The sequence below is a fragment of the Rhinolophus sinicus genome, linkage group LG16 (genome assembly GCF_036562045.2).
Source record: "Rhinolophus sinicus isolate RSC01 linkage group LG16, ASM3656204v1, whole genome shotgun sequence".
Lineage (NCBI taxonomy): Eukaryota > Metazoa > Chordata > Mammalia > Chiroptera > Rhinolophidae > Rhinolophus > Rhinolophus sinicus.
In genome coordinates this window covers 33,198,139-33,222,791 of record NC_133765.1, presented here as the reverse complement: position 1 = coordinate 33,222,791, position 24,653 = coordinate 33,198,139, and the positions used below count along the sequence as shown (strand labels likewise).

The 24,653-nt window shown below is 47.1% G+C and overlaps 1 protein-coding gene across 2 annotated transcripts in view; it reads left to right on the top strand.

The window, feature by feature from the left end:
* The window catches only part of CCDC63 (coiled-coil domain containing 63), a 57,046-nt gene that overhangs the window by 22,472 nt on the left and 9,921 nt on the right, over positions 1 to 24,653 (top strand). For both annotated transcript variants that reach the window (XM_074321439.1, XM_019733894.2), the window contains exons 2-10: positions 1,200 to 1,254; positions 1,490 to 1,721; positions 6,217 to 6,317; positions 6,723 to 6,886; positions 9,770 to 9,959; positions 15,852 to 15,971; positions 17,980 to 18,161; positions 18,957 to 19,138; positions 19,839 to 20,059. In XM_074321439.1, coding sequence (XP_074177540.1) covers positions 6,309 to 6,317; positions 6,723 to 6,886; positions 9,770 to 9,959; positions 15,852 to 15,971; positions 17,980 to 18,161; positions 18,957 to 19,138; positions 19,839 to 20,059 — 1,068 coding nt within the window. In that variant the 5' untranslated portion in view covers positions 1,200 to 1,254; positions 1,490 to 1,721; positions 6,217 to 6,308. The remainder of the gene's footprint in view (positions 1 to 1,199; positions 1,255 to 1,489; positions 1,722 to 6,216; positions 6,318 to 6,722; positions 6,887 to 9,769; positions 9,960 to 15,851; positions 15,972 to 17,979; positions 18,162 to 18,956; positions 19,139 to 19,838; positions 20,060 to 24,653) is intronic.

Here is a 24,653-nt window from a genome sequence, read left to right as displayed (position 1 = left end):
GAGAAGGAATATATTTGTCAAGAAGGACTCCTGTGGTTAACTGGGCACAAATTCATAACCAGAGTCTAGCAGCCATTGCTGACAGAGGCCTCCCATGCACTCTGCATTTCAGGGAAAAGCCATAGACTGAGCTCTCAGCCTCCTCCTTCACTAGTATGTTCGTGTTGGCTGAGTCAATCCTTGTAATGGAACTTGGCATCATCTTTCGACCAATAGGCTGAGACCTGCAATGTATATACTTATTTGCATATACACTGACCAATCAGAGCTGCTCCATAACGACCAATCAGAATGCACGTTTCTGACCAGTCAGGACAGTGCTATTTGGACCAAACAGACTATGAAAATTTGGATCCCTCATCTGTATAAAAATGGACAAATTGGGAAACAGGGCAGGAACTTTATAAAAGGCGGGCTCCTCCTTGTCTCAGGAGAGCATATTTCTGGCTTCCGCTGGAGGTTGTATTTCCCTGGGTTTGCAAATTGTTCACCTGAATTAACCTGAACTTTTGTTGGCAACTTTGTGAGTCATCAAGGCCTGATATGAGGTTGCTCATAATTTTTATTTATTATACTTGGCATTAATATTTACATGTTTCTTTGCAGAAATGTTAATGTGTTTGATTTTGATCTGTTGCCCAAACCCCACAGGTAATAAATATACGGTCTCACTAACTTCCTTCATGGTGACAACATGGCTACCATCAGCGTTGGGGCCAACATTCTTCCTCGTGTACCCTAGTACCTTCTTGAAATAAAAAACGTGGTACTTACCCTAAAATACATCTTATCCCAAGAGTTTAGGGATAAGAGAATGGAGATCTTAGTATGACTGGGCTACAGTTCACTCAAGGGGCAAGGAAATAGGTAGAAATCACATAAAATTAAAATTACCCTAGAAAACCAGTACCCCCAATCATTTCCTTCAGCAGTGTCGCTGCTTCTTGAGTTTAGCCCCAGAGGAAGTGGTCAGCTTGTATTTCAGGGCCATTTGTATTTAAAAATGTATATCTTTGAGCTAGCAGGCTCAGTTAGGCTAGTGAAAAATGTTTGCCAGGAGTCACAGGTGACCTAGGTCAGACTGGGGTTCCCCTTGTTATGGTCACAGACGGTGCTGGTGGGTGCCCCTTAAGAAAACTCATGGGCAAATTCCCCTGCACTGGCAAAGTTGTCTCTTCAATTATTATTATTTTTTTCAGAACAAGAAGAATCGGGTTCCTTTGTGTTAGTGCATGTAAAGCTCATACTTAGCAGGTAAATACGTGTGAGTGTGAGAGCGGGAGCAGGGGTCAGGGTAAGATGATGGGGAGTGGAGATGGGAATGAAGGAGAGACGAGACGGAGTGGCAGTGAATGGCGGTGTGAGTGCCGAGTCAGGGAAGGAGAGCATTGAGGCAAGAGTCACTCATGAGGGTCCTGCTAGTCTAGTAAGGGGTCGCTGAGGAGTTTCTCGCCCTTCGCCCGCCCACCCCAAGCTTCTCTTTTACCAGCTGCTCCGACCCCTACCTAAGGGCCCTGCGCCCTCCCAGCGCGTTCCAGGGCAGAACACCCCGGTCTGTGCGGGTCACAAAGCCGCCTGTTCCAGGAGTCTGAGAGCACCCTGATGTGGAACTCGGGGTTGGCACAGCGTGACCGTGCAGCCAGCAGCCCTCCCGGCGCTGTGGGACACACACCGCAGGTGCCTTGGGACATCGGTTGCAGCGCTCCCGCAGGCGGCGCCTGGTAAGTTTCCCCGCTGCGCGGCTGCACCTGCTGCTCCTCCGCGTTCCCTGCTGGGGAAAAGCAAAGCCGTGGCCGGCCGCGGCCCATCCAAACTCGGGGCTGCCCTAAACCTGTAAAACATCATGGCCCTCCTCAATTAAGCATAAATAAATTACAGTGTGTAAAATAACTCCAAGAAAGTCTAACAAACTTCCATTTCACTCCATAATGATCCCCCAGTTTTTAAAAACCTTTGTGGGTGTTACTGCATCCCTGCTTGGCTAGTGTCCCAAGCTTATGTTTAACATTCCACCGGGTTATGCGGCCCCAGCTCTGTTTTCACAGCTCTCCTCTCTCAGAGCTGGCATTTATAATATGCATAGTAGCCTCTCCCAGCGGCCCTGTGGAGTCCTTCATGGGTCAGGCTTTTTTTCTTTTTTTTTTAAAAGGCAGTTTGTTAAAATTCAACAGCAGAAGAGGAGCTGGTCTCCCCTACCCCAGCTCATTAAATATTAGACAGTAAAAATGATATCTGCCTGGCAGCAGATTTCATTCATTCAGACAGTATTTGCTACCAGCTTATCATGTGCCGCAAACTACAGATACTGTAGTGGATAGACTGAGGCCCAGGGAGTGAGAAGCACTTGCGTGAGGCCCCCTGAACTGGACTGCTGGATTTCTCAGCACTTAATGTTGCACACACTGGTCCTCAGAAGTGGGCAACTTGGAGATTCTTCCCAAGAACTGCAAACTCAAATTCCTGCTGGCTCCAGGCAGTTACAGGAAATGTGGGAATTGGCGGGGAGGAGGGTTATGCCGTAGGGAGGAGTGGAGCCTGCAGCCAGGAGAGAGAGAGTGCATGACCCACGTTCACATTTTAAAACACTGCCTGCTGAGCAGAACTGAAGGAAGGTTGAATTTGCTCTGTGGGCCTTGAGTTTGAGACCCCTGAATGAGAGGGTGGTGTGTCTGAGGCCAGCATACCTGTGGGGCTCTCTGAAGACCCAGCTGTGAGAATGGGGGTAGATCTATTCTCAGGGAACAGAGTGGGCCCAGCCCAGAGGGCCCAGAAAGGGAAAGGCCTGTGTGGGCATCTGGAAGCTGGAGAGAAGCCAGTGTCCTGGGGTAGCCTGGTTCTGTGTGTGTATGTTAATTCCAGGTCTTGGGAAAAAACATACACCACAACAAATTAACTCAAGGGCAAGATAAATGGATACTTGAAAATCCTGATTCCCAAACAAGCTACATTCATTAAACACTCGTTATGTGCTAGGCACTGCCCTAAGAGCTTTGTGCACATTATTTTCTGCTGAGGGTGGGTGTGGGTATCCCCATTCTACGGATGAGGAAACTGAGGCTCAGAGACGTAGAATTACACTGTCAATGAATGTCAGGTATACGTGAGTCATGCTTTTAGAAAGGTGCATTACAGATTCACTTAGAACCAAAACCACTCTTGAATATAGAAAAGCCCCTGAATGGGATGAAATTGGAAATGCATAAAGTTCCAGAGTTGAAAGAGGTCCCAAAGCGAGCATCCTTTGCCCAGACCTTATCAGTCAGGTAAATCCTGTTACAGCCTCTACCCCCACCTTGAAGGCTCTTCCACAAATAATCAAGCTGTGGAACCCGCCTGTGGGAATTTTCCAACGTTAGATATTTTCCTTCAAATACAATTTCCAAAAATTCAGTTAGTTCCCAAAACCTCTAGACACTATCTAGAACATATCGGGGAAAAGCCAGAGGTTGCTATACTGTCAGCCACTATTGTCCTATCAGCCAGCAGCGTGAGACTCATTATCAAGGTAGTGGATCATGTAAGATAGGAATGCTCTCAGCTGCAGTGAACAAAATGCTTGATAAGAAAGCCTTAAACAATAATGACACATGATTTCATTTAACAAGAAGGTAGGCAGTTCCAAGGATGGGGCAGTGGCAAACTGTCAATAAGGACCTAAATTTCCCCCCATCTTTCTTCTTTGTTCTCCTCAGTGTGACAGTGATAGTTCTCCTCATGGTCACAGGATGACTGCTGCAGTACCAGCCATCATGCCTTCACAATAATTCCAAAAGTGAAAGAAAGAAGAACATGGACTAGTTCTTTTCGTCACAAAAGAATAGGACTAGACTTCTCCTTCTGTCTCATTGGCCAGATCTGGGTCACATGCCCATCCTTAGACCAATCACTGACAAAGGGAAGTGAGGTTCCTATGGTTAGTGGGAACCAATCACAATTCATCCTCTGTGACTGGGCACCTTGAGGAGGGACAAAGTCAGAGTCCTGTTAGAAAGGAAGAAGTTAGCATATTCTTAGAGTCAAGCTAGCTGCTGTAACAACTATATCCCCACATTTCATTGGCTTAATACAACAGAAATTAATTTATTTTTGTAAAGGTCCAATGAGGATGTTCCTAGTTGGTAGGTGACTTCTTCTACCAGTTGACTTGGGACGTGTGTCTTGTGGCGCCACCCATCTATGGCTCCTTCTCCCATATGGGGGAAGAGAAGATGGAAACGTCACATCCACTTCTTAAAAGTCATGGTCTGAAAGTGACACACTTGCCCTCTGTTCACATCCTGTTGGTGGGACTTCATCACATGGCCTCACCTGGGTTTACGAGGAGCTGGGAAGCGTAACCCCTGTCCACATAAGCTACTTCAAGGGACAACTCTACATCAAGGGGAAGTGGCTGTTGGGGAGGCAATGAACTGATCTCTTAAAGAGTTGATCTTATTCCATCATTGCTTTCAAAGAACATCCAGGCCTTTCCAGATCTTTTTGCCAGTCACTTCTCAGTGGGTGCTGCCATCTACACTAGTCCACATAGCACTCTCTGAACACTCCTTTGATTCACTTGCTTGCCTCTCAACCTTTGCCCGTGGTCTACACTTTGCCAGAATTCCTTCTCCACTTTTCTTCTCTGCTTGGTGGACTTCCTATTCATGTTTCAAAGCCCAAATTAAAAGTTGCCCCCTTTGTGGAGCCTTTTCCACTATTTTATCCTGGGCAGGATTTATAGCACCTGGAAGGCTGACTTATCACTGAATTCCTTGCAATGCTTAGCACACAGTAGGGGCTTAGTTCGTGTGCTAACTGCACCTCAGTACTTTAGGCATGAGAACTCATTTGGTAGCAAGTGATAGAAGACTCATCTCAAATGGCCTTAAGAGAATACATTGATTTATGTGTTGGACATGACCTAGAGGTATCTTCAGGCTTGGCTGTGTCCAGGGGCTCAGCTGAAATCCCCAAGGTTCAATCTCTCTTTATTTTGTCTTTTCCATGTTAACTTTATATCTCAGGTTCCTTGCAGAGTCAAGATAGCTGCCAGCCACTCCCAACTTGATTCACCTAAATTCAAGTGCAGCGGGAAACAGTCTCTTTTACTGAGTGTGCAATCTTAAATTCCACTATTCACTCTGCTTGGACTAGTCAGGGTCATGTGCGTATATCCCTGATCTGATTCCTTAGGCTAGATGGCTGGGATTATGTAGATTGGCCAGGGATCTGGCCCTCTGATTGGCCCATCCAGAATCATATGTTCCAATCCTGAAGGTGATGGGGTGGGGTCAGCCCCAGAGGGACTAAAAATGATGGAGGGGCGTGGCTTCCCACAGAAAATCCCAGGTATTGTTACCAGGAGATAGAGGAACACTAGATGTCCCTCAAACCCTCATAAACACTCATTGCACTGGACCTTCACCACAGTAAACAACCCAAATCATACCAGCCGCTGTTTACTGAGCACTCACTATGTGCCAGGCTCAGTGTCTAACACGCTCAGCAACCTGTTGAAGTGACTTCTAGAATTTCTGTTTTCCAGAGAAGGAAACTTGAGGCCTACAGAACGAAGTGACTTGCCCTGAGAAGTAATTTTTGCTGAGATCTGATGAGTGACACAGCCAATGCTTTAAACCACTGTACTTCAGGACCTCAGTGGGTGGCAAAGCTAGAAGTTTCTGCCTTAGGAATGTAGTCCATGAAGTCTGGGAGTTGGGGTGTAGTGGGTCTCACAGCCCTGTACGGCTTATAGGGTTAACACTCCCCTTCTCTGAATACCTATGGGCCAGATGAGGTTCAAGTTGTGACATGATAAAAATGCCTCTCAGTACCACTGGCTCCTGCTTTAAAAGGCAAGGGGTGTGCGTGTGCCCCACAGCTGAGGCTCAGTGAGTCTCACTTTAACCCCATCAGGGGACACACTGCCCTGATGCCATTTGTCCCCTCTCCTTTCGGGACTCAGGGAGCAGAAGGGTAACCGACACATAGGAACCATCTGCCTGGCTCCTAATAATAAATCGTAAGAGGAACAGGTTTCAGGCAAACATTGCTTTAAAAAACAAGAAACCTCTTCTCATCCCTGGGCAGCCATCTGCCGTGTCTTCCTTATGTGCCAAGTGGTGGGAAGAGGAAGGGACTGGCGTGGGGAATGGCGGCAGGGAGAGGGTACTGCAGGGTCCTGCACGGCCAGAAGGGGAGGCTCACAAGTTCTCTTCCTTTTCTCATCGTGGACAGGGCACTGCAGAGAGAGAAAGGAGCACCTGTTTGTTGGCTTTGACCTCCATGGTTCCGGTGTCTGATCAGAGGGAAAGCAGGATTCCTTCAAGATGCCGATGGTAAGTAATGAGAGCTCCTGTGTACAGAGAGCTAACTGTGAGTCACGCATTGTGTTGTCCACCGTGCACATATCAGCTCATCTACTCCTGACAACAAATCTATAGGTGCCCATTTTGTAGATGAGAGACTGGAGGCTCAGAGACATTAAGTGACTCACCCAAGGTCACACAGCGAGGCAACCTCTGCATTATGCAATAATGAGGACTAGGCTTCTCTCCATTCTGGCAACCCAGGGGTGTGGGTTTCCATGTAACAGATAAGCAGTTGACATCATACAAGGGTAGTCTTCCACCTCCAGCCTTCCCCAGGCACCCCCTGCTGCTCTCTGCCCTTGAGCTGAAATGTGGGCTTCTCTAGTCACCTCATCTGTTGTTCATGCCCACCCCTGTCTCACCCAATCGAAGAAGCACAGGAGAAAAGACTCTGAAGATCCCCAGGAACCTTCAGAGAAGGTCAAAGAGCAGCTGGCTGAGGTGGAACTTCGGAAGCTGAAGCAGCAGTTCCGGAAGATGGTGGCAAGTCGGAAGTCCTTTAACTTCCACTCCCAGCAGAAGATCATGAACCAGCTGTAAGTGATGGTTGGAGTTTGTACTGAGTGAAGTGAGAAAAACTTTTGGGTTTAATTTCATGGGGCTGGCCTTCGCATGTGACCTTGGAGCAGGGACCTACTTCTGAATCCCATCTGGGGACCACTTGGGGTAGCTTTAGCAGGTATAGAATCCGGGATAGAATCCAGGTGTCTCAGGGACTCCAAGGGGAGCAGGGTACTGTGTCCCAGGTAAGGACCCAGATGAGAAACCATTGCTGGGTCCTGTTTCTTTCTACGCATGGATTTTGTTTTTCTCTCTCTGAATCTCAGCTCTGGCTGGTGAGAGATGGCTACCCCTAACTCTTAACCTACCAAGAGACTCACAGAGAGACTGCTGTAAATCAATTCTAATACCCAGTTCTCAGGAGAGGGAGAATCTGATTGGCTCAGTTTGGGTCAGGTGTCTACTCCTGGTCCTATCAGCTGTGGCTGGAGGCTGGGGCATAGACACAAAATGTCAATGGGTGTCATTACTATGGTTCTAGCACTGCAGGTGGGGAGTGTCCAGAGAAGGGGAAATCAGTCTGTGGACACCCCAAAGGATGTTTCCTGCGTGCATGTCCTTATGGGATCTGCAATATAGAGTGCTTGAAATTGGGTTGCCCTAGAATTATGGTGTGTGTAGTTTCTTTGGGCAATAGGAAAGCGTTCGTGGGGGTGGAATAAACATTAAACAGGCATCCTTAGATTCCCTCCAAGGGAATGTAATTCCTTAGCTGTATCCATAATGTTTGTACAGGCAGAAACTGCCCGTTATTAGATAGAAAATCTTACTGTTAGATGATGCATGAGGTTTAGAGGATAGGGAAAAGGGATTCTATAGATTTTCCATGGATTTGACTCACTCAGAGCCATTGCTAGTCCATATGGGATCTTCCTGTGAGTTAGAAAAAGGGACCCTTTCTCAAGATACTTTACTGCCATCTGTTGGAAACATTGTCATCGTGTAGGGATTTGGTTAGAATAAGACAAAGTGCCTTGCAGAAAAGTGTAATAAATCAACAAATCGATGATATTTTTTCAAGCAGACGATGCTGCTTTGGGCTGTGTAGTCCGCAGCCTGCACATCTGTGCCTGCGGCCCTGGTTCACAGTCTGCCCCTGGTGGGCATCAGGAGGGCCTCCTTCCTGGCGCATCTCTGACAGTTTGTCTTGCATCATCATTCTGCAGCGCACTGTCCCTGCCCCAACCCATTTGATCTGGCTTCAGTGTGATGGAACTGAAAGGGAAGGGAGTGGAGATTTTCAGTGCTTCCGAGTGAAACCCCTAAACATAGGGCCTGAGCTTGGGTGAGGTCCCTAGGGTGCCATATGAGTATTTAAGGAGGTGCTTTTACCCAGTGCCGACCCTACCCCGCTCCACCCTGAAAGTGAAGACCTCCTTATATTTTGGGGACACCTCGCTCCCCTCATCGCAATTGCAGCCCTGCCTGCAAGACAGACAGACCTTCCTTTGGCTTTGACCCCTCTGAAAGCCTAATTCTGATGGACTCTTGTGCTCTGCCTCTCTTTTCTCTCCACCTTAATAAAGATCCCCCCACTTCGAAGAGGGGCTTAAATGGGGGCGAAAAGTCCCAGCTGCCAGGTTTAGAAGCCTAGATGCACTAGAACTGGGTCCACTCTCTGGTTCCTAGCCACACGTGGCTGTTTACATTTGCAGTTAGTTAAATACAATTAAAAAATTCGGTTCTTCAGTTATATGAGCCACATTTCATGTGCTCAGGAGCCATTTGTGCCTGGCGGATGCTATTGGACAGCGCAGCTAGAGACCATTTCCATCCCTGCAGAATGTTCCGTGATGGTGCTGGATGGATGGTGCTGCTTTAGGACAGTGGTTGGCAAAGGACGGCCCATGGGCGGAGTCTGGCTGGCTGGCTGTTTTTGTAAAAACAAAGTTTTGTTGGAGCACAGGCACAACCATTCGTTTGTGTGTTGTCTGTGGTTACTTAGTCAAGTAGTTGCAACAGAGACATCTGGTCCACAAAGCCTAAAATAGTTACTCTTTGGCCATTTTTGCAGACCCAGGCCCTAGAACATTCTTTGCTGTTCTAGTGTGGTGCTTCGAAAACTCTAATGGGCATCTGAGACGCTTGAGGATCTTGTTACAAAGCAGATTCTGATTCAATAGTTCCTGATTGAGGCCTGAGCTTTTGCATTTCTTTAAGTTTCGGAAGGACATGGAGGCAGCTGGTCTGCAAACCGCACTGAGCAGCGGGTGGAGGGTCCCCAGAGTTTGTCAGAAACTCAGCCTCTGTACCACTTCCTGTTGTTCAGTCACTTGAGCCTTCTTTTCTCTTTTCAAAATCCCCATTTGCCCATACCTCATACCCCCTCCCATCTGCAGAGTAGACAGAGGGAGAGAAGGGAGGAAACTCATGTCAGCCAATTTAACAAATCATTAGCACCCTGAGTAGAGAACCTGGTGGAGGTTAGAGGTTACTGTGTCTCCCTGTGTTGGGCAAAACTGAAAAATTCTGTCTCATGGGTTTGCCTCTCTTCGGAGATAATTGGCTATAAAGTCTGGAAAGGAAGTCTGCAAAATCAGACAGATGCCAGTGAGCTGGGGACAAAAGAGAACGTGGGGGCTCCCACCATGTATGGGTAATGGATTTTGACAGGCACAGCTGCACATGGTTCCTTAGGGGGAAAATGTCCCTCAGAAAGACGGAGCAGCAGAAGTTGCAGTGAACTGGGTCGCAGGCGATCTGGGTTCTAGACCTGGAGCCCGACTTGGGCAAGTCCCTTCCGCTGCTCAGGTGGGATGTACCTCTCTTGAGTCTCCTTTCACAATAAAGGAGTCTGGAGTGTCTGATCAAAGTAAACTCGGGGATTTAGGGATCCTCGTGTGCTGCTCTCCCTACAGGAAGGAAATCAAGACCCTGCAAGAGGAGCAAGATGAGATCACCCTGCTTTTGAGTCTCATCAAGTCTTCCAAGAACTTGGAGCTGGATGAGAAAAACTACATGGAGCTGCATTTCCTGCTGCAAACCAAGCAGGACTATGAGGCCTTGATTAAATCGCTGAAAATGCTCTTGGCTGAACTGGATGAGAAGGTATGGTCTTTCTCTTAAAGGGTAAACCAGGACACAGAGAAAGGGGAAGTGGTGGGGAAAATACCCATGATGCCTTAGGCCAGATTTGACACCCCGCCCCCTCTTCCCCTATCCACCTAAACTTTTCTAAATGTGACTGTGGTCACTACCTCTACCACCTGTAACCTCTGATCTCCCAGTTCTATCGACCTATTTCTCCACTGTGATCTCCAGTGCCTCCCCACTAGACTTAGAATCCATTCCCAAATCCTTACTGTACCTGTATCAATCAGGAGTTGTTAGGTTATATTGTAGTAACAAACATCCCCCCCTCCACTCAGTGGTTTAAAATACAGGTTGCTGCAAAAGTAATTGCGGTTTAAAAGGTTAAAGATAATTGCAAAAACCACAATTACTTTCACACCAACCTAATAATAAAGGTTTTTTCCTCATTCATCCTTCATGTCTATCAGGGATTCTCTCGAGGCTCCTGTGTCTTCTTATCCCGGGACCAGGCTGATAGGCTCGTGACCAACTTGAACATTACCAGGTGTTGTGGTAGAGAAAAAGAGAGGTCTGGAGAGTCTCACACTGGCAACTGAATGCTTCGGTGATGTGTCACTTATGCGCCTGACTCATTGGCTCAAAATAGTCTACCAAACCCATAAATACCACACATACCTATACCCAAAGTAGTCAGCTCTCCTCATCCTCAGACGGCCCCAGGAAGTGGCCCAGGAAGTGTAGCCCTCCCATGACTCTGACATTTGCTGCATGTCCCTTACTACGGCTTGAAAGGCCTTCATGATCTAGATCCTGCCGACCTCTCTGGCCTTATCCCACACCATTCCCTCCTTAACTCATCTCACCCCAGCTGTAAAAGACTTATTTTCAAATATGCTCAGTCTTTTTTCACCTCAGGGCCTTTGCACACGCCCCCGATGCCCGGCTGCTTATCCTTTAGGTCTTAACTTAAATGTGACTTTCTCAGGGAGGCCTTTACTGGCCCTCTCTCTAGTTTAAAGTAACCCCCCTTTTATTAGTCAGGTCCCTGGCCAGGAACAAATAACGTGCTCAGTAGGGCGCTTTGAGAAGAGTTTCATGAAGGGGCGATTTACAAGGGTGTGAGCACGGAGTGGGGATGCTGCAGCACTGTAGGGTGAGGGACAGTGGGCAGGAAGCTGGAGACACGGAGGGGTCAGGGGGATAAATACCCCAGCCTCTCTCTCCTAACCCTCAATCCCCAGTGCAAAGGAGCCACTGTGGACGCCTTCCAGGTCAGTTTCCCCGGGGACAGAGCAAGGTGTGTGGAGCAGGGTGGAGAGTGGATCTCAGGGGGCAAACAGAAGATCCCAGCACACCCCCTTTCCCTCTTTCACGGCACCTCCTTCATAGCACTTCTCACTATGGTACTTATGCCTCAATACGGGTGTCGTCTAATGTCTCCCTCACCTGTACGTCCATGAGGGCAAGGACCATGTTGGTCTGTTTCCCATCATACCCCCTATGCCTGTTCCATGCCCAGTACATACTAGGTCCTCAGTAAATATTTACTGACTGGATGAATCTGGAAATCTCATTCTATCTTTCCTCTGCTTCAAACGTCAGTAATTTCTGTTGTTCTTGCGATCAAGGCCGACTGCTGGTGGGGTTTGCCAGCTGTGCAGCATCGCGCCCTCCTGCCTCTTCCACCCTCTCTCCTGCCCCCTCCTCCTCCATGTCCCATCCACACCTGTCTCTCGCTTCCAGCCCTTGGCACATGCTGTCCCCTCTTCCCTGGAGGGCCCTTCCTGGTCCCTTCTGCTTGGAGAACTCCTATTCATCCTTCAGGTCTCAGCTGAACTGCTGTTCCTGCAGGATAGTCGTCCTGTCATCTTTCCCTGTGAGGTGTCCCTGCTCTGCGTGTCCACAGGACCTTGTAGCCCTCTCTCCTAACGCTCATTATGCTTCATGGCTTGTTTCCAGTCCTGGACTGTAACTTCCCTGCGGGCAGGGACCTCTCTGTCTGGATTACCATGAGACCTCTGTCGTCTGGCCCAGAGGAAGTCTTTAATAAACATTGATGAATGAGTGCATGCATGCATGAGAAAGGAGGCAATAAAAGTCAAGAAAAAGGAAAACTGAAGAAAAAATGGGGACACGGGTCCTCAGAAACATCAGGAAAAGGCAAGCTAGTTTGGGATCCTCAAAAGAACATGGTGCTCACTGCCCAATGCAAACACCTTTTTTGCCCAATTGGATCCCAGGGTGGGCAGGTCCCAGAATCCCCTCCTGCTGTGCCCACCACCCAATGCCCAAAGCTTGGTCTTTGCAAAGCGTTGCTGGAGGCAGGGGCCCTGGCTGGCCTCACAAAACCATTAATCAGCCTGCGCCTTCATCTGGGGAAGAGCGTCTTTGTAGGCATTCCGTTTCCGGCAGTGCAGCCTTGCATAATGTCTCCCATTGGGCCAAGGCCAAATTACTCTCAACATCACAAAAAGCAGCATCTGACATAAAGGCACCAAAGGGAATGGGATGCTGAATTTCATCACAAGTGTCACGAGGAAATGCTGACACCCCAGCTTCCTTTGACAAGGAGTTGGAGCCCGAGGACTTGGGTCACTTGGGCAGGGGCAGGCATCCCTTTAGAGCTGGCAGGGCCGCAGTCTGCAGACGCTACCCTCCCATATGTTAAAATGAGTCCTTTGTTTTATTTCATAGGTGAGTTGGTGGGGGTTTGTGTTAGGATACTGCCTGTGCATAGAACAGGTGAGGAGAACAAAGGAGACCAGGGAACCGGACTTGACATGAACCTGACTGTGTCAGGTCCGATGAAGCTCTCTGTTCTTGCTCTGAGGGAATTGGGCAGGGAATGTGTGTGTGTCCCAGGTAAAGTCCAAAATCTGGCTAATGTCAGTCGTAAACACCATTCATCTGTGTCATCAGTGTGAGACCCAATGGTTCTCTTGATGTCTGGTCATCTAAGCCCTCATCTTGCTATTGATGTACCTATGAGAATGTGTTGGGCTGCAAGTAATAGACTTCTTGACTGGAAGCAGTTGGGAGAACAGAGGTTTTTTCTTTTTTCACATAATAAGATGTTTGTCTAGAAATAGGCCATGCCAGGATGGTTGTACAGCTCTTCAGTGATGGGTTACTCTTTTTCTGTCTCATCTTCTTGGTTGGCCCTCCCCTCATGGTCAGAAGGTGGCTGCCAAAGCTTAGCTGGTACACAGCTTCTCATATAATCACATTGAAAGGTATGAAGAAGGGATGGGAAGTGTTCTTACATGATAGTCTCTTCTTATTAAGGAGAGAATATTGCACAAAATTTCACATAAGGATTTTGCTGGAAAATCCTTCCAGCAAATTTCCCCTCATTAGCCAGGGCTGGGGTATATGTCCATTTCTAGGCCAATCACTAGGGAAATGGAATTTCCATAGTTGGTTCCGGGTAGACCAGGGGTGACAAACTACAGTCCATGCCACCTGCCTGGCCATAGTTCGCAACCTCTAGGATAGATTTTTCTCTCGCTGTCCCATGGTGATGGCTGAAACTGTGCCATATAGACTTTCCGGAAGGCTTTGGGGATACTTGAAGGGGATTAAAACTCAGGGACACTAACAGGATCCCAGATGCAACTGCTCCCAGAATTTATCAACCCAAGCTCTGCACTCCCAGGAGGCACTGGGGTTCCTTATTCCCAGACAGAGGCCAGCCTCCATGGGCCTACGACTTTAACTTTTACTGAGGACATTTACTTTTTACTGAGCAAGTAGGACATAGGTGCCCTCAGCTTTGCTTCACCTGCTTTAAAATGTTACAGCAGCCACACCTTCCCCGGCACCTTGACCCTGAAACCTCCATCCCAACCCGTCTGCCTGTGGGCCTCAGAGGAAGGGGTGCCTGTTGCCCTTCTGCAAGGCCAGGCCTCTCCCTCCACGAAGACCTGGCTTCATCAGTGACCGTCCTCATTTTTCTCTTCACCCTCTCTTTCCTTGTCTCTTTTATCTAAAACAAATAAACAAACAAACCCTAAAAACCAAGCACAAAAAAACAAAATAAAACACAACATTCCTAGAATTCCAAATTAGTGTCAGCTTTTCCCCTTTCTAGAAGTGTCTAGAAGTTGTCCACATTCAGTTTGCCTTTCTAGGGTAGGCATTGTCCCCAGTACCACTCACTCCCAGTGGTGAAAGCAACGTCACCTGTGCTAAAACTGCTGTCTCCGGGGTCACCAAGGACCTTGGCCTCCAAACCCAGTACCTTTGCCTCAGTTTCCAGACAGAGACTTTGGATCTGTGAATACCACACTCTCCAGCAGGAAGGGACCCGCCAAATACACAGCCTTTTGTGGATCCCTTTAGGACAGTGGTTCTTAAATCTATCATTCCTAGCACCCATTTCTTTTCCTTCCTCCTTAGGGAAACTTCCTGTCTTCCTCCTCCTCCCCCCTGAATTATTAATTATACAGTCAAGGGCACACATCTTCAGGGTACAGCTTGATGAATTTTTACATATTTATACTCCTGTGTAACTATCACCAAGATCAAGATATAGAACATTCCAGCACCCAGAAGGTTCCCTTGGGCCCCTTCCACTAACCCCCCACCAAGGAGCCCCTATTGTGACCCCTAGAATCACAGATTCCTTTTACCTGCATGTAAATGGCCTTTTCTAGGACGTGTTCTTCGTGTCTGACTTATTCCACTCAGCGTTATGTCTGCCAACACCCCTTTGTGACAGCAAATATTTTGCGATACCTCCTTCATAATCCTGAACTGAAATTCATAGATGATATAATCCTTCACCCTTACTTACTCTTTTAAATCAATATGATGCCCTAATGGTAATATAAAGGAAAAATGAAAGAAAGTTATTTATACTGAAATTTTTCATTTGAATAAATGTAAAATTATGTATTTTGATATGTGAGTATTATAGTTCTGGCCTGACTTGTCTAGAACAGGGCCAGCAAACTGTGCAGAGTAACAGCTAGTAAATATTTTGTGGGCCACAATGCACCTACTCTACTCGGGAAGACAGCCATAGACAATAAAGAATGGGTGTGACTGTGTGCTAATAAAACTTTATTTACACAAACAAGCAGTGGGCTGCATTTGGCCAAGGGGCCGTAGTTTGCAGACCCCTGGTCTGAAAAATGCAGTCAGAGGAGTGTTACTGACACGCAGAATCACTGAGGGTTCCACCCTGTAGGCGAATTTGGGCTCAAAGAACATGATCCAGGTTGTGCTGGTGACACGATTTCCAAAATGACCAACTCTTGGTGAAGTTCCAAACAAATTAAAGAGCATTCTCTTGATTTATACAGTGACTACATTCCTGGATGATTCAGTAGCTTTCAGAACTGAATGAAAAATACTGTGTGTTTCTATATAGAAGACAGTTTGATTCTAGGTACAGAAAATCATAGAGAGGTTTTCCACCTGCGTAACATCCAGAGGGGCACTGGACAGTCACAACGGATGGGGGACAATTTTTGGATGTTTGGTGCTGTCTCACATGTTGCAGGATGTGTGACATGTCATGGCCCACCCATTAAGAGCCACTAGTGTCCCATCATTGCAAGAGCCAAAACACACTCCACAAGGTTACAGAAGGCTCTTTATGGGGGACAATGCCACTACTGCTGGAAACCATGTCTTTAGGGTAAGGTGGAATTTACGCCCACAAGTGAGTGAAATTTATTTGCACGGATGAGAGTAAAAACTCTAAACTGCCTCATTTTACCCCAAACTGTCTAAGAACAAGTTGAACTGAGCATGCACCCGAGAGAGAAATAAAAATTCCATTTATAGGAAAAGAAAGAACATTACAGTTTTTGTTTTAGCACACTTGAGTTAGTGAACTGTTGAATTTGTATCCATACAGATGTTAACACAGCTGGGTTTTCCGTCTGTCTCTTTTTTCAGATTGTTCAGATGGAGAAAAAAATTATAGACCAAAAACAGATCTTCACAAAAATACGGGAGGCCAATAACCTCCAGAAACTGCAAAAACAGATCCACGTGTTGGAAACCCGTTTAAATCTCGTACGTAAAGTGTTTTCTGTGGCTCTGCTTCCCTTTGCTCCGATAAAGAATGATGTCTGGAGCCACTAGCAGAATATACGCGTTTCGTGGCTGACTCAGGAGGTGGTGAACTAGTGCCGGGCAACCTGTTAGGATTTACCATCCACCCACTGTGTTCTTCCCACTCGGTTACATCCTCTCTTATTGGCCCATTGGTACCCAAGGTGCCCTTCTCCTTGCTCTCAGCATCTTAGCATGTGCTGTTGTTCCCCCACCCTGTACCCCAAGCCCCAACCCGTGTGGGATGGCTACTCTTAGTTCCCTGCTTCAAAATCTCCTGCTTGTTTTCAAGAAGCAGCTCAAATATTACGCGTCACCAGGCAGAATTAGTTAGCTTTTCTTTCCCCATGCCACTCTGTTCATGCCTCTATTTGGGCTCGTGCCTTTTGGGGTCTCTAAGAAATATTAGGCATACACATGCAGCACTTGATAAAGAGAAAAGTGGTGTTTCCTGATCACCTTCAATCTACGGTGACTTTGCCATTAAGCAGGATTCTCTAAATCGCAAATTGGGTGAAGCATAAAAGGTAATGTACTGGTCATAGAGCTGAAAAATTCTTGGGGAGAGGTGGTACCTTTAGGCATAGGTGGATCCAAACCTATCTTTAGGACACTTGTCTGTCCATCTCTCCTCTGGGTGGACTTCATTCTTGGGTGGCCCCCAATGTGAAGAACACGGGCAGAAAGGGAGCATAGAGTTCAATCACAAGTCCCAGGGTTCCCATTGGGGCAGCTTGGGTCACGTGCCCATCTCTCAGCCAATCACTGTGATCCAAAGAATGGAATACATGGACTTGAGTCACCTGACTACCCTTGGACTGTCCCACCCCCAATTTGGGGAGGGCAGCCCTAACTATGTGGTCTGCGAGTCATGGAACAGTGATTCCCCTAGAAGAGCAAAAAGAAAGGGAGAACGAATGCTGGGGAGGTACAAACACACTCCAGTCTGGCTTGTGAAATTGCAGCGCCCAGGATGTGAGCCAGCTGAGAAGGAAAGTGAATTGATTTGGAGGGAAGCCTACCACTACACAAAAGCTCTTAGCTTTGCCAAAACTCTGACCACCAGGCTTTAACCAGGCATTACGAATTTGGCTGAAACGAATTTGATCTGATCTCTGTCTGCCTCCTCCAGTCACCTGGAAGCTGCCTGAGGGCAGGGCAGTGTCTGTCTAATATCCCTGTATCGTGATTTGCAGCCATGCCTCAGCATGGCTAGGATGCATGTTCCTGGGTCCCCTCCACCATCATTGAATCAGAACCTCTCCGGCTTGGACAGGCATCTGCACTATTATTAACAACCCCAGTGAGGCTGAAGATCCCCTCGGTTAAGAATCGTTCATGCTTGGCACAGTGGGAAGCTCAGAGTAGGTGCTCGGGGGAGCCTCTGTTGATTAAATGAAGGAATTAATACATGCACGCATGATTTAATGATGACGTGCCTGTAGAGGTTGGCCTTTTTGTTAGAGGTCTATTCAGATTTTCTATTTCTTCCTGAGTCAATTCAGTAGTTCCTTGCTTCTTTAACACTCTACAAAGTACAGGACAGTCGCCATCACAGAGATTCATCCACCCCAAAACGTCAGCAGTGCTGGGTGTGAGAAGCCCTGCTCTAAAACAGACCCATCGCAACTTTTTTCATGTCAACTTGTCGAAGAGGCCAGGTCAGTTGTCCTGTAGAAAGTTCTCCTTTGTGGATTTGGCTGATTCTTCCTCATAGTGTCATTTAGCTTATTCCCTCTTCCCTGTAGTTCATGAAAACTAGAAGTTAGGTATAAACATAGCTGAGAAATTTGAAATCCAGGAAAAGTAACTTGCCAAAGGCCACGGAGCCAGTTGGTAGCCAACTCAAACCTCTCACCCAGCACTCAAAACCCCTGTTCTGTGGGCTTGGGGTGGGATGGCTGCCTTCTGGAAGCTTATCTCATGCCCCAGGAATGAGACCTGTCTTGAAGCACGGCCCTCCCCACAGGTCACCATACAGTTTCACAAGTTGCTGACCACGAATGCTAAACTCCGGAAGGAGATTGAGGACCTCCGGTACCAGAAGGCTGCTTATGACCACGTCTCCCAGCAGCTCCATCGGCGCCTGTCAGTGCAGAAGAAAATCATGAATGTGGCCATTGAACAGTCTTCTCAGGCCTATGAGCAGAGGTGCGCTGAGGGAGAGACCCTGGGGCAAAAGTGTCCCCTAAGTCCCTGCTGAGCACCTAACTTCCTGGTCTGGGCCACCACCGCTCCCTGTGCTTATGTGTTGAGGAAGCTTAAATCATCACCATAGTAACCCTGAGCACTGAGTGTTTGCCAAGCACAATGCTAGGTGCTCTGGGTAGTATTTCAACCTTCACAACTACCCGAGGAGTTATAGCCCCATTTTATAGACCCGGAAGTGGAGGCTTGGCGATGCCAACATACTTACCTGAGATCCAGGTAAATTGAGCTGAGATTCAAGTCTCTATGCTGTACCGTCTCCTCCAGGGGCCCCTGCCTGTAGTCCTAGGGGTGTCTCTCAGTCCAGCCTATCCCCCGGCTTCACACAGGGACAAGAGGCATACAGTTTAGCTGTGAAGGGCACAGGTTTTGGAGTCAGTGAGATCTGGGTTTAAATCCTGGCTCTATCACTACCACATTATTGTAGGACCTCTTTGGGTGGTAGTGAGGATTAAATAATATATTTTTATAAGGGGGTGGCTGGACATAGTAATCGACAGACAAGTGGCGATGATAGTGATGGTGAGGATGATGATAGAAAAATAATTTCCTAGGGGTGGTCTCGAGCTGGTAGCTCCTGTCATTCAGGTAAGGAGGGTTGTTCCTCCACTCCCAGAAAACCTCCATGATTAAAAGAAGTGATGGTCATTGGCATAAAGTCCCTGTGGACTGGTAGGGGAGCGGGGAGGAGAAGGGAGGCTCCTCGGGACACTCAGGCTCTCTGTCCCCTTCACCCAGACTGGAAGCCGCGGCTCGAATGGCTGCCATGAAGGACCGCCAGAAGAAGGATATCTCCCAGTACAATACGGAGATCAGGGAGCTGGAGCGTGTCTATGCCCACGAGACCAAGCTCAAATCCTTCCTGCTCTTCAAGCTGAACGATCGTCAAGAGCTCGAGGAGCAGGCTATGAAGGAAGAAGGTACACACTCCCGGGGTAGAGGGGACCGTGCTGACAAGCTTCAGCTTCAGCCCGAGGACACTGAGGAGCCGCCCATGTAAGGGGGTCGTGTGGTCAGATGTGCCTAGAAAGAGCCTTCTGATTGCCACGTGGGCGCCAAATGAGAGAGAGAAGACTGAGTTCAGGAGAGTTGGGGCTATTGCAGCTATGCAGGCTGGAGACAGTGGGGCTTGGAGAACTTTCGTGGTTCTAATTCCACGAATTTGCCAAGTTCGGAGTCTGTCTAAGGCCCTCTGTCCCCAGAGCTTCCTTGACCTTTATCCTGCTCAAATTTCACCACCTTCGAGAGGACTTCCCTGGCCACCTAGCTCCCCCATCACAGCACCCGATGGGTCTCCTCCAAGGCCAAGGCCACAATGATAATTAATGGATTTCTTTTTCTGTTTACTTGGATATCTCTTTTTTCTTTTTGTCTTATTCCTCCACTGAAATCTCCATGGGGTAGAGATTTTGTATCCACAGAGCCCAGCACAGTGTCTGGCACATAGTAGGTGCTCAATTAGATATTTGTGAAGCAGCTAAGGAGTGAAGCTCCGGCCCTATCTCCTGGGAAAGTCTAGCCTTCTCCCCAAAGCATGATAATAAAAACCCAGAGCACATCTCTCTAACTAGCCCTGCTCTGAGCGGCTTCCTTTTCAGACCTGATGGTTTTCCTTTCTAGCTCTCAAGGCAAAGAAGCCCAAGGTGAAGAGCATGGGGGAGAGTTTTGAGAGCTACGAGGTGGCCCACCTCCGGCTGCTGAAGCTGGCAGAGAACGGGGACCTAAATAAGCTCATCGAGGACTTTCTGGCCAGGGAGGAGAAGAACTTTGCTCGGTTCACCTACGTCACGGAGCTCAGCAACGACGTGGAGATGATGCACAAGAGGACCCAGGAAATCCAGGTCAGGCCCGAGACCCTCCCGCCCCCACAGCTTCCCCAAAGCGGGCTCCTTGGAACACTCCTCTGCAGCAGAAAACGGTCTCAAGAACAAGTCAGTTTGGGAAACACTGTATGTCCCCCACTGTGCCCCCCGACAGTTGAACCTTTCTGAAATTGGTATTTGTCTTTCAATTGATACACACACTTAATGTGGTCATGTCCCCTCACCTTTAGAGACATGTATAATCTATGGCATGTTTTATAATCCAGGGTTCAGTAAACTATATATGGCTATATGTGGCCCGTTTTTGTACAGCCCATGGGTAAAGAACGGTTTTTTATATTTTTAAAGGGTTGTAAGAAAAATAAAAAAGAGGACTAGGCAAGGCAGACCATATGTGGCCTGAAAAACCTAAATTCTCTGGCCCTCTTGCTGACCTCTGTTAATCAACGGCTTCACAGAACTGAGAAGAGATAGTCAATTAATCTTGGAGGGCCCTGATGTACGCGGGCACAGGAAAGGCTCTGACAAGTCCTGTGGTACAGAAACCTGTTGGCCTTTGTTGCACCCATAGTTTCCCAAACCTAATTGGCAACCTGGGCTGCTTACTCCCCAGAGTAACATAAACAGCCTTTGGAACTGTCTGCACAGGATGGAGTCTAAACTCCTTAGCGTGACACTCCAGTGTCTTTAAAATTTGGCTTTCGCCTGTCTCTGCAGACTCAGCTGCCATCATGACCCCCAAGGCAGCCTCTGCGGCTGAAAGGACCAGCCATCCCCTGCATTTCCCTCTTCTGACGCTTTCCTCGTGCTGTTTCCTCCCCCTCTGTTTTCACCCCTCTGCTTTTGTTCTGATGAAATGCTACTCATTAGTCCTGTCCTTGCCCAAATGTCACCTCCTGTGGGAATTCATTATTCCTCCCTCGGAGGTCCCTGTGCTCTGTATATATGACACGAGGAGCCACTTCCTTTTGCAGTGTCACTGTTTCCTGAACATGGGGCATGGATACTGGCTGTGTGCAAGTAGAAAGTAGCTAGATTTTGGTAAAAACATCTTAATTTACCAGTGATGAATTAATTTTGATGAGGATTAGGAAAAATATAGCCTGCAGAGCAAACTTGTGACTGATATTATGACTTGGTGTGACAAGTAATATAAACAGTAAATAACGAATGATAAACATAATAAAATTTGGTTGGTTTAAAGAAGACTATTACTGGATAATAATAGATAGTGATAGATAAGAATAGTACAAGTGGCATGTGAAAATGGCAGAAATAGAGGCCGTTGTATCAATTAAGGTTGTCACAGGAAACAGATGGCATGCCCAAGATTGGTAAATTGAGGTGAGTTTTTTTAAAGGGACTATTTACAAAGTTTAAGGAAATTAAGAAGGGAGAGTGAAGGACCACCCAGAGAGAGGGCTACAGGATCGGTGAGGGAAGGGAGCAGTTTCTGGAATCAGGAGAGAGCTGTGTGGAGAAGGCTGTCTGTGTCCTTCCTGGAGGGATGTGGCCACACAAGTGATCTGCCCAGGGGTGGGCAAGTGCCCCTCAGCCTCACTCTCCTTCTACCCTCAAGCTGGTGTTTCTCCTCTGCTGGGCCCAACCTGAGCCAGAAGGCAAGGAAACCCCTAGCCTGGGGCAGAGGGGGGCAGGGCAGGAGGAGGGGGTGGATAGGTTCTGGGAGAACATCCAGTTCAGTGTGGGTGGTAGGGGTGGGGGTGGGGGAGATGAGTTTGAATTGCCCTCCATCTCCCCTCCGGAAGGTGATATTCCAGAGGTCCTCAGACAGTGTGTTCCCTCTGTACTCCTGATGCCCAGGAAGGCTGTGCACACAGCGGGAGGCACCAGGAAATGGGTCCCAGACAGTAACTGACCTTGACCTTCCCATTCACCTTGAGGGTCCTCTCCCTCCTTGAGCTACACAGACATTAGGACACATCTGACATTAGGACAAGTGTGTCTGATGAATGGCCAAAATCCTGCCTTTTCTGGGCCTCAGTCTCCCTGTCTGTAGAGTGACATACTTAGACTAGAGCAGTAGTTTCCAAAGTTTTATTTAAAAAATCTATAGAACATTTTTGTTTAAATCCAGGTTAGGAGGAAACATCAGCATATAAAACAGATAAAATGGAATAGTCCTGGATGAAAGGGGTGGAGGTGACATAGGGGATTGAACGGGGTGCTTGGGACCTTACCATTTTGCCTTCTTGTGGCACCTCTGCTCAAACTAGGGTTCAGATTTTTTTAAAAGTTAAAAACAGTTAGGATTCTAACATCTGACTTCACCCCTACTTGGAGGGCTGGCGCCAGAGGTCATAAATTGGATGAATGCAGCTTTCGTTTTTCTTTTGCTTGGTCGCCACGACCACCAATTTTAAATTAGTAGTTGCCAACATTTAAAAATCAGGATATTCAACATGAAAATCTGGATTTCTGGTTCCTCTTGGAAAACCAGAAAATCACATTCCCCTGGGAAGCTGAGTGCCTCTGCCCCTGTAAACCGATCTAGCTGTCTGGCCCTCCTTCGCCCAGAGGAGCTGGGTTTGAGTTTGCAACCTCCGGTTTAGGCGCTTCGCCACTGCCCTCTGGTGGTCATCTGTAGTATTGCAGGGAAGATCTTTGAAGGCAGAGAGCTCTGAAGAAAAAGATGGTCTGGGAGTTGGCGGGACCCTGAATCATTTTCCAGGAGGGAGCACCTTACTAGTCCCAGTGGGGTGACAGAGACAGTCCATAGAGAGGGATGTGAGGACTCCAGTAGGAAACTGACCTATGCAGGAAATGTTTCCCTAACAGAATCGACCTAGATCTTTCCCATTTACCATGATGGTTCCTTCTCTCTTACCCACACATCCTGTCTCTGGTGTTAGGACGGTGTGTCTGATGAAGGAGGGGGAAGTCCCTGCCCTCTCTTGGCTTCAGTTTCTCACCTGTAGAATGATGTTTGGACCACAAGAGCTTCTGAGCTCCTTTTGAAGTTACAGAAGTGTGCCTTTTGGGGGCTTAAATAAAGCTGTAAATGCCTGTTGAATAAGTCCTGGAAATACTTTTTTCCAGTGTGAAGGTTTAATATTTTAAAAATCTTAGAAGAGAAAGATACACTTTTTATAGAAATTTTGGAAACTACCTAAGGATAGAAAGAATTTTTAAAATTACCCATTATCCCATTGCCTAGAGAAAATCGTTAATATTTTGATCTATTTCCTTCTGACTTTTTTTGGGGGTGGGGGTGGGTGATGCTTTTAAAACTTAGTATAGTGATTATCATGTAGTATATATATTATAATGGAAAAATATATATAAGGTTATGTATTCTAATGGAAACAATGTTCTTTTGGTTATTTGTTCTCCCAGTAAGTATTTATTGAGCACCTACTATGTGCCAGACACTGGTCTGGACACTGGTAATGTGGTAGTGAACAAAATGACAAAAAGCCCTGCCTTCATAGAGCTTCTATTCTGGCAGGGAGAACAGGCAATAAACAGCAAGCCCAATACATACATAAGTTGTAGAGTATATTAGAAAGTGAGAAGTGGCATGGCTATAAAGATGAAATAGGGCAGGTTAAGAGGGGTTCTGGAGCCAGGTGAAGGCATGGGCAGTTGAGACGGTAAGATTTGATCAGACTTGTAGGTGAGAGAATAAGCTGTGCAGATCTTTGGGGGATGAATATTCCAGGCAGATGAAATAGCCGTGCAAAGGTCCTGAGGCAGGAAAGTGCAAGCAGGCTTGGGTGCCTGCAAGGGGGGGAGGGAGAGAGAGAAAGAGAAGAGAGAGAGAGAGAGAGATGAAGCCCGAGAGGGGAGGGACGTCGTAGAGTTGGGGGAGACATTTCCAGAAGAGTTTTTGGTAGTTACTCTGAGTGACAGGAGCCATGGGAGAGTTTGGGACAGAGAAGGAACACCTCTCAGTCAACTTATCAATCAACCCCATATGGAACAAAACTGAAAGAGTACAAATAGAAATCCCAAAGCAAGAAGAATTGCATCACCTGGGCATAACATTGATTCATCATTTTGGTAGTTCCTTCTGGGATTGTTTTTCCTTTAAAGATTGGAAGGCCTCAGTTCTTTTTTTTTTTAATTTTCTTTTCTTTTCTTTTTTTTTTCTTCTCAGTTCTTTTAAATATTTTTTTCCAAAATGAAATAATTATTTTTCTGATTGGAAAGGTAATATATATAGGTCTGTGCAAAAATGTAATTCAGAAAAATACAAAGAAAAAATACAAATCACCAAAACATCACCACTCAGAGTTAATGTCCATTAATATTTTGGTGACATTGCTTTATGAAAGCAGTGTGCCCTCAAGCCTGTAACTGCACACACACACACACACACACACACACACACACACACACACACACACACACACACAGACCTCATGGACATACATAGATACACATACACACCTGTACACACCTATGCAGACAGACACACAGACACACACATGCAACCATGTAGAACCCCACAGACATAACAGACATAGACACACACACACATACACACTTATAGTGCTGGGATCATACTGGACAGTTTGGGCTGTTTTGTAAACTTTTTCCCCCAGAGATTCATGATAGATACCTCCCAACATCATCTGTGTTCTTTTTAATG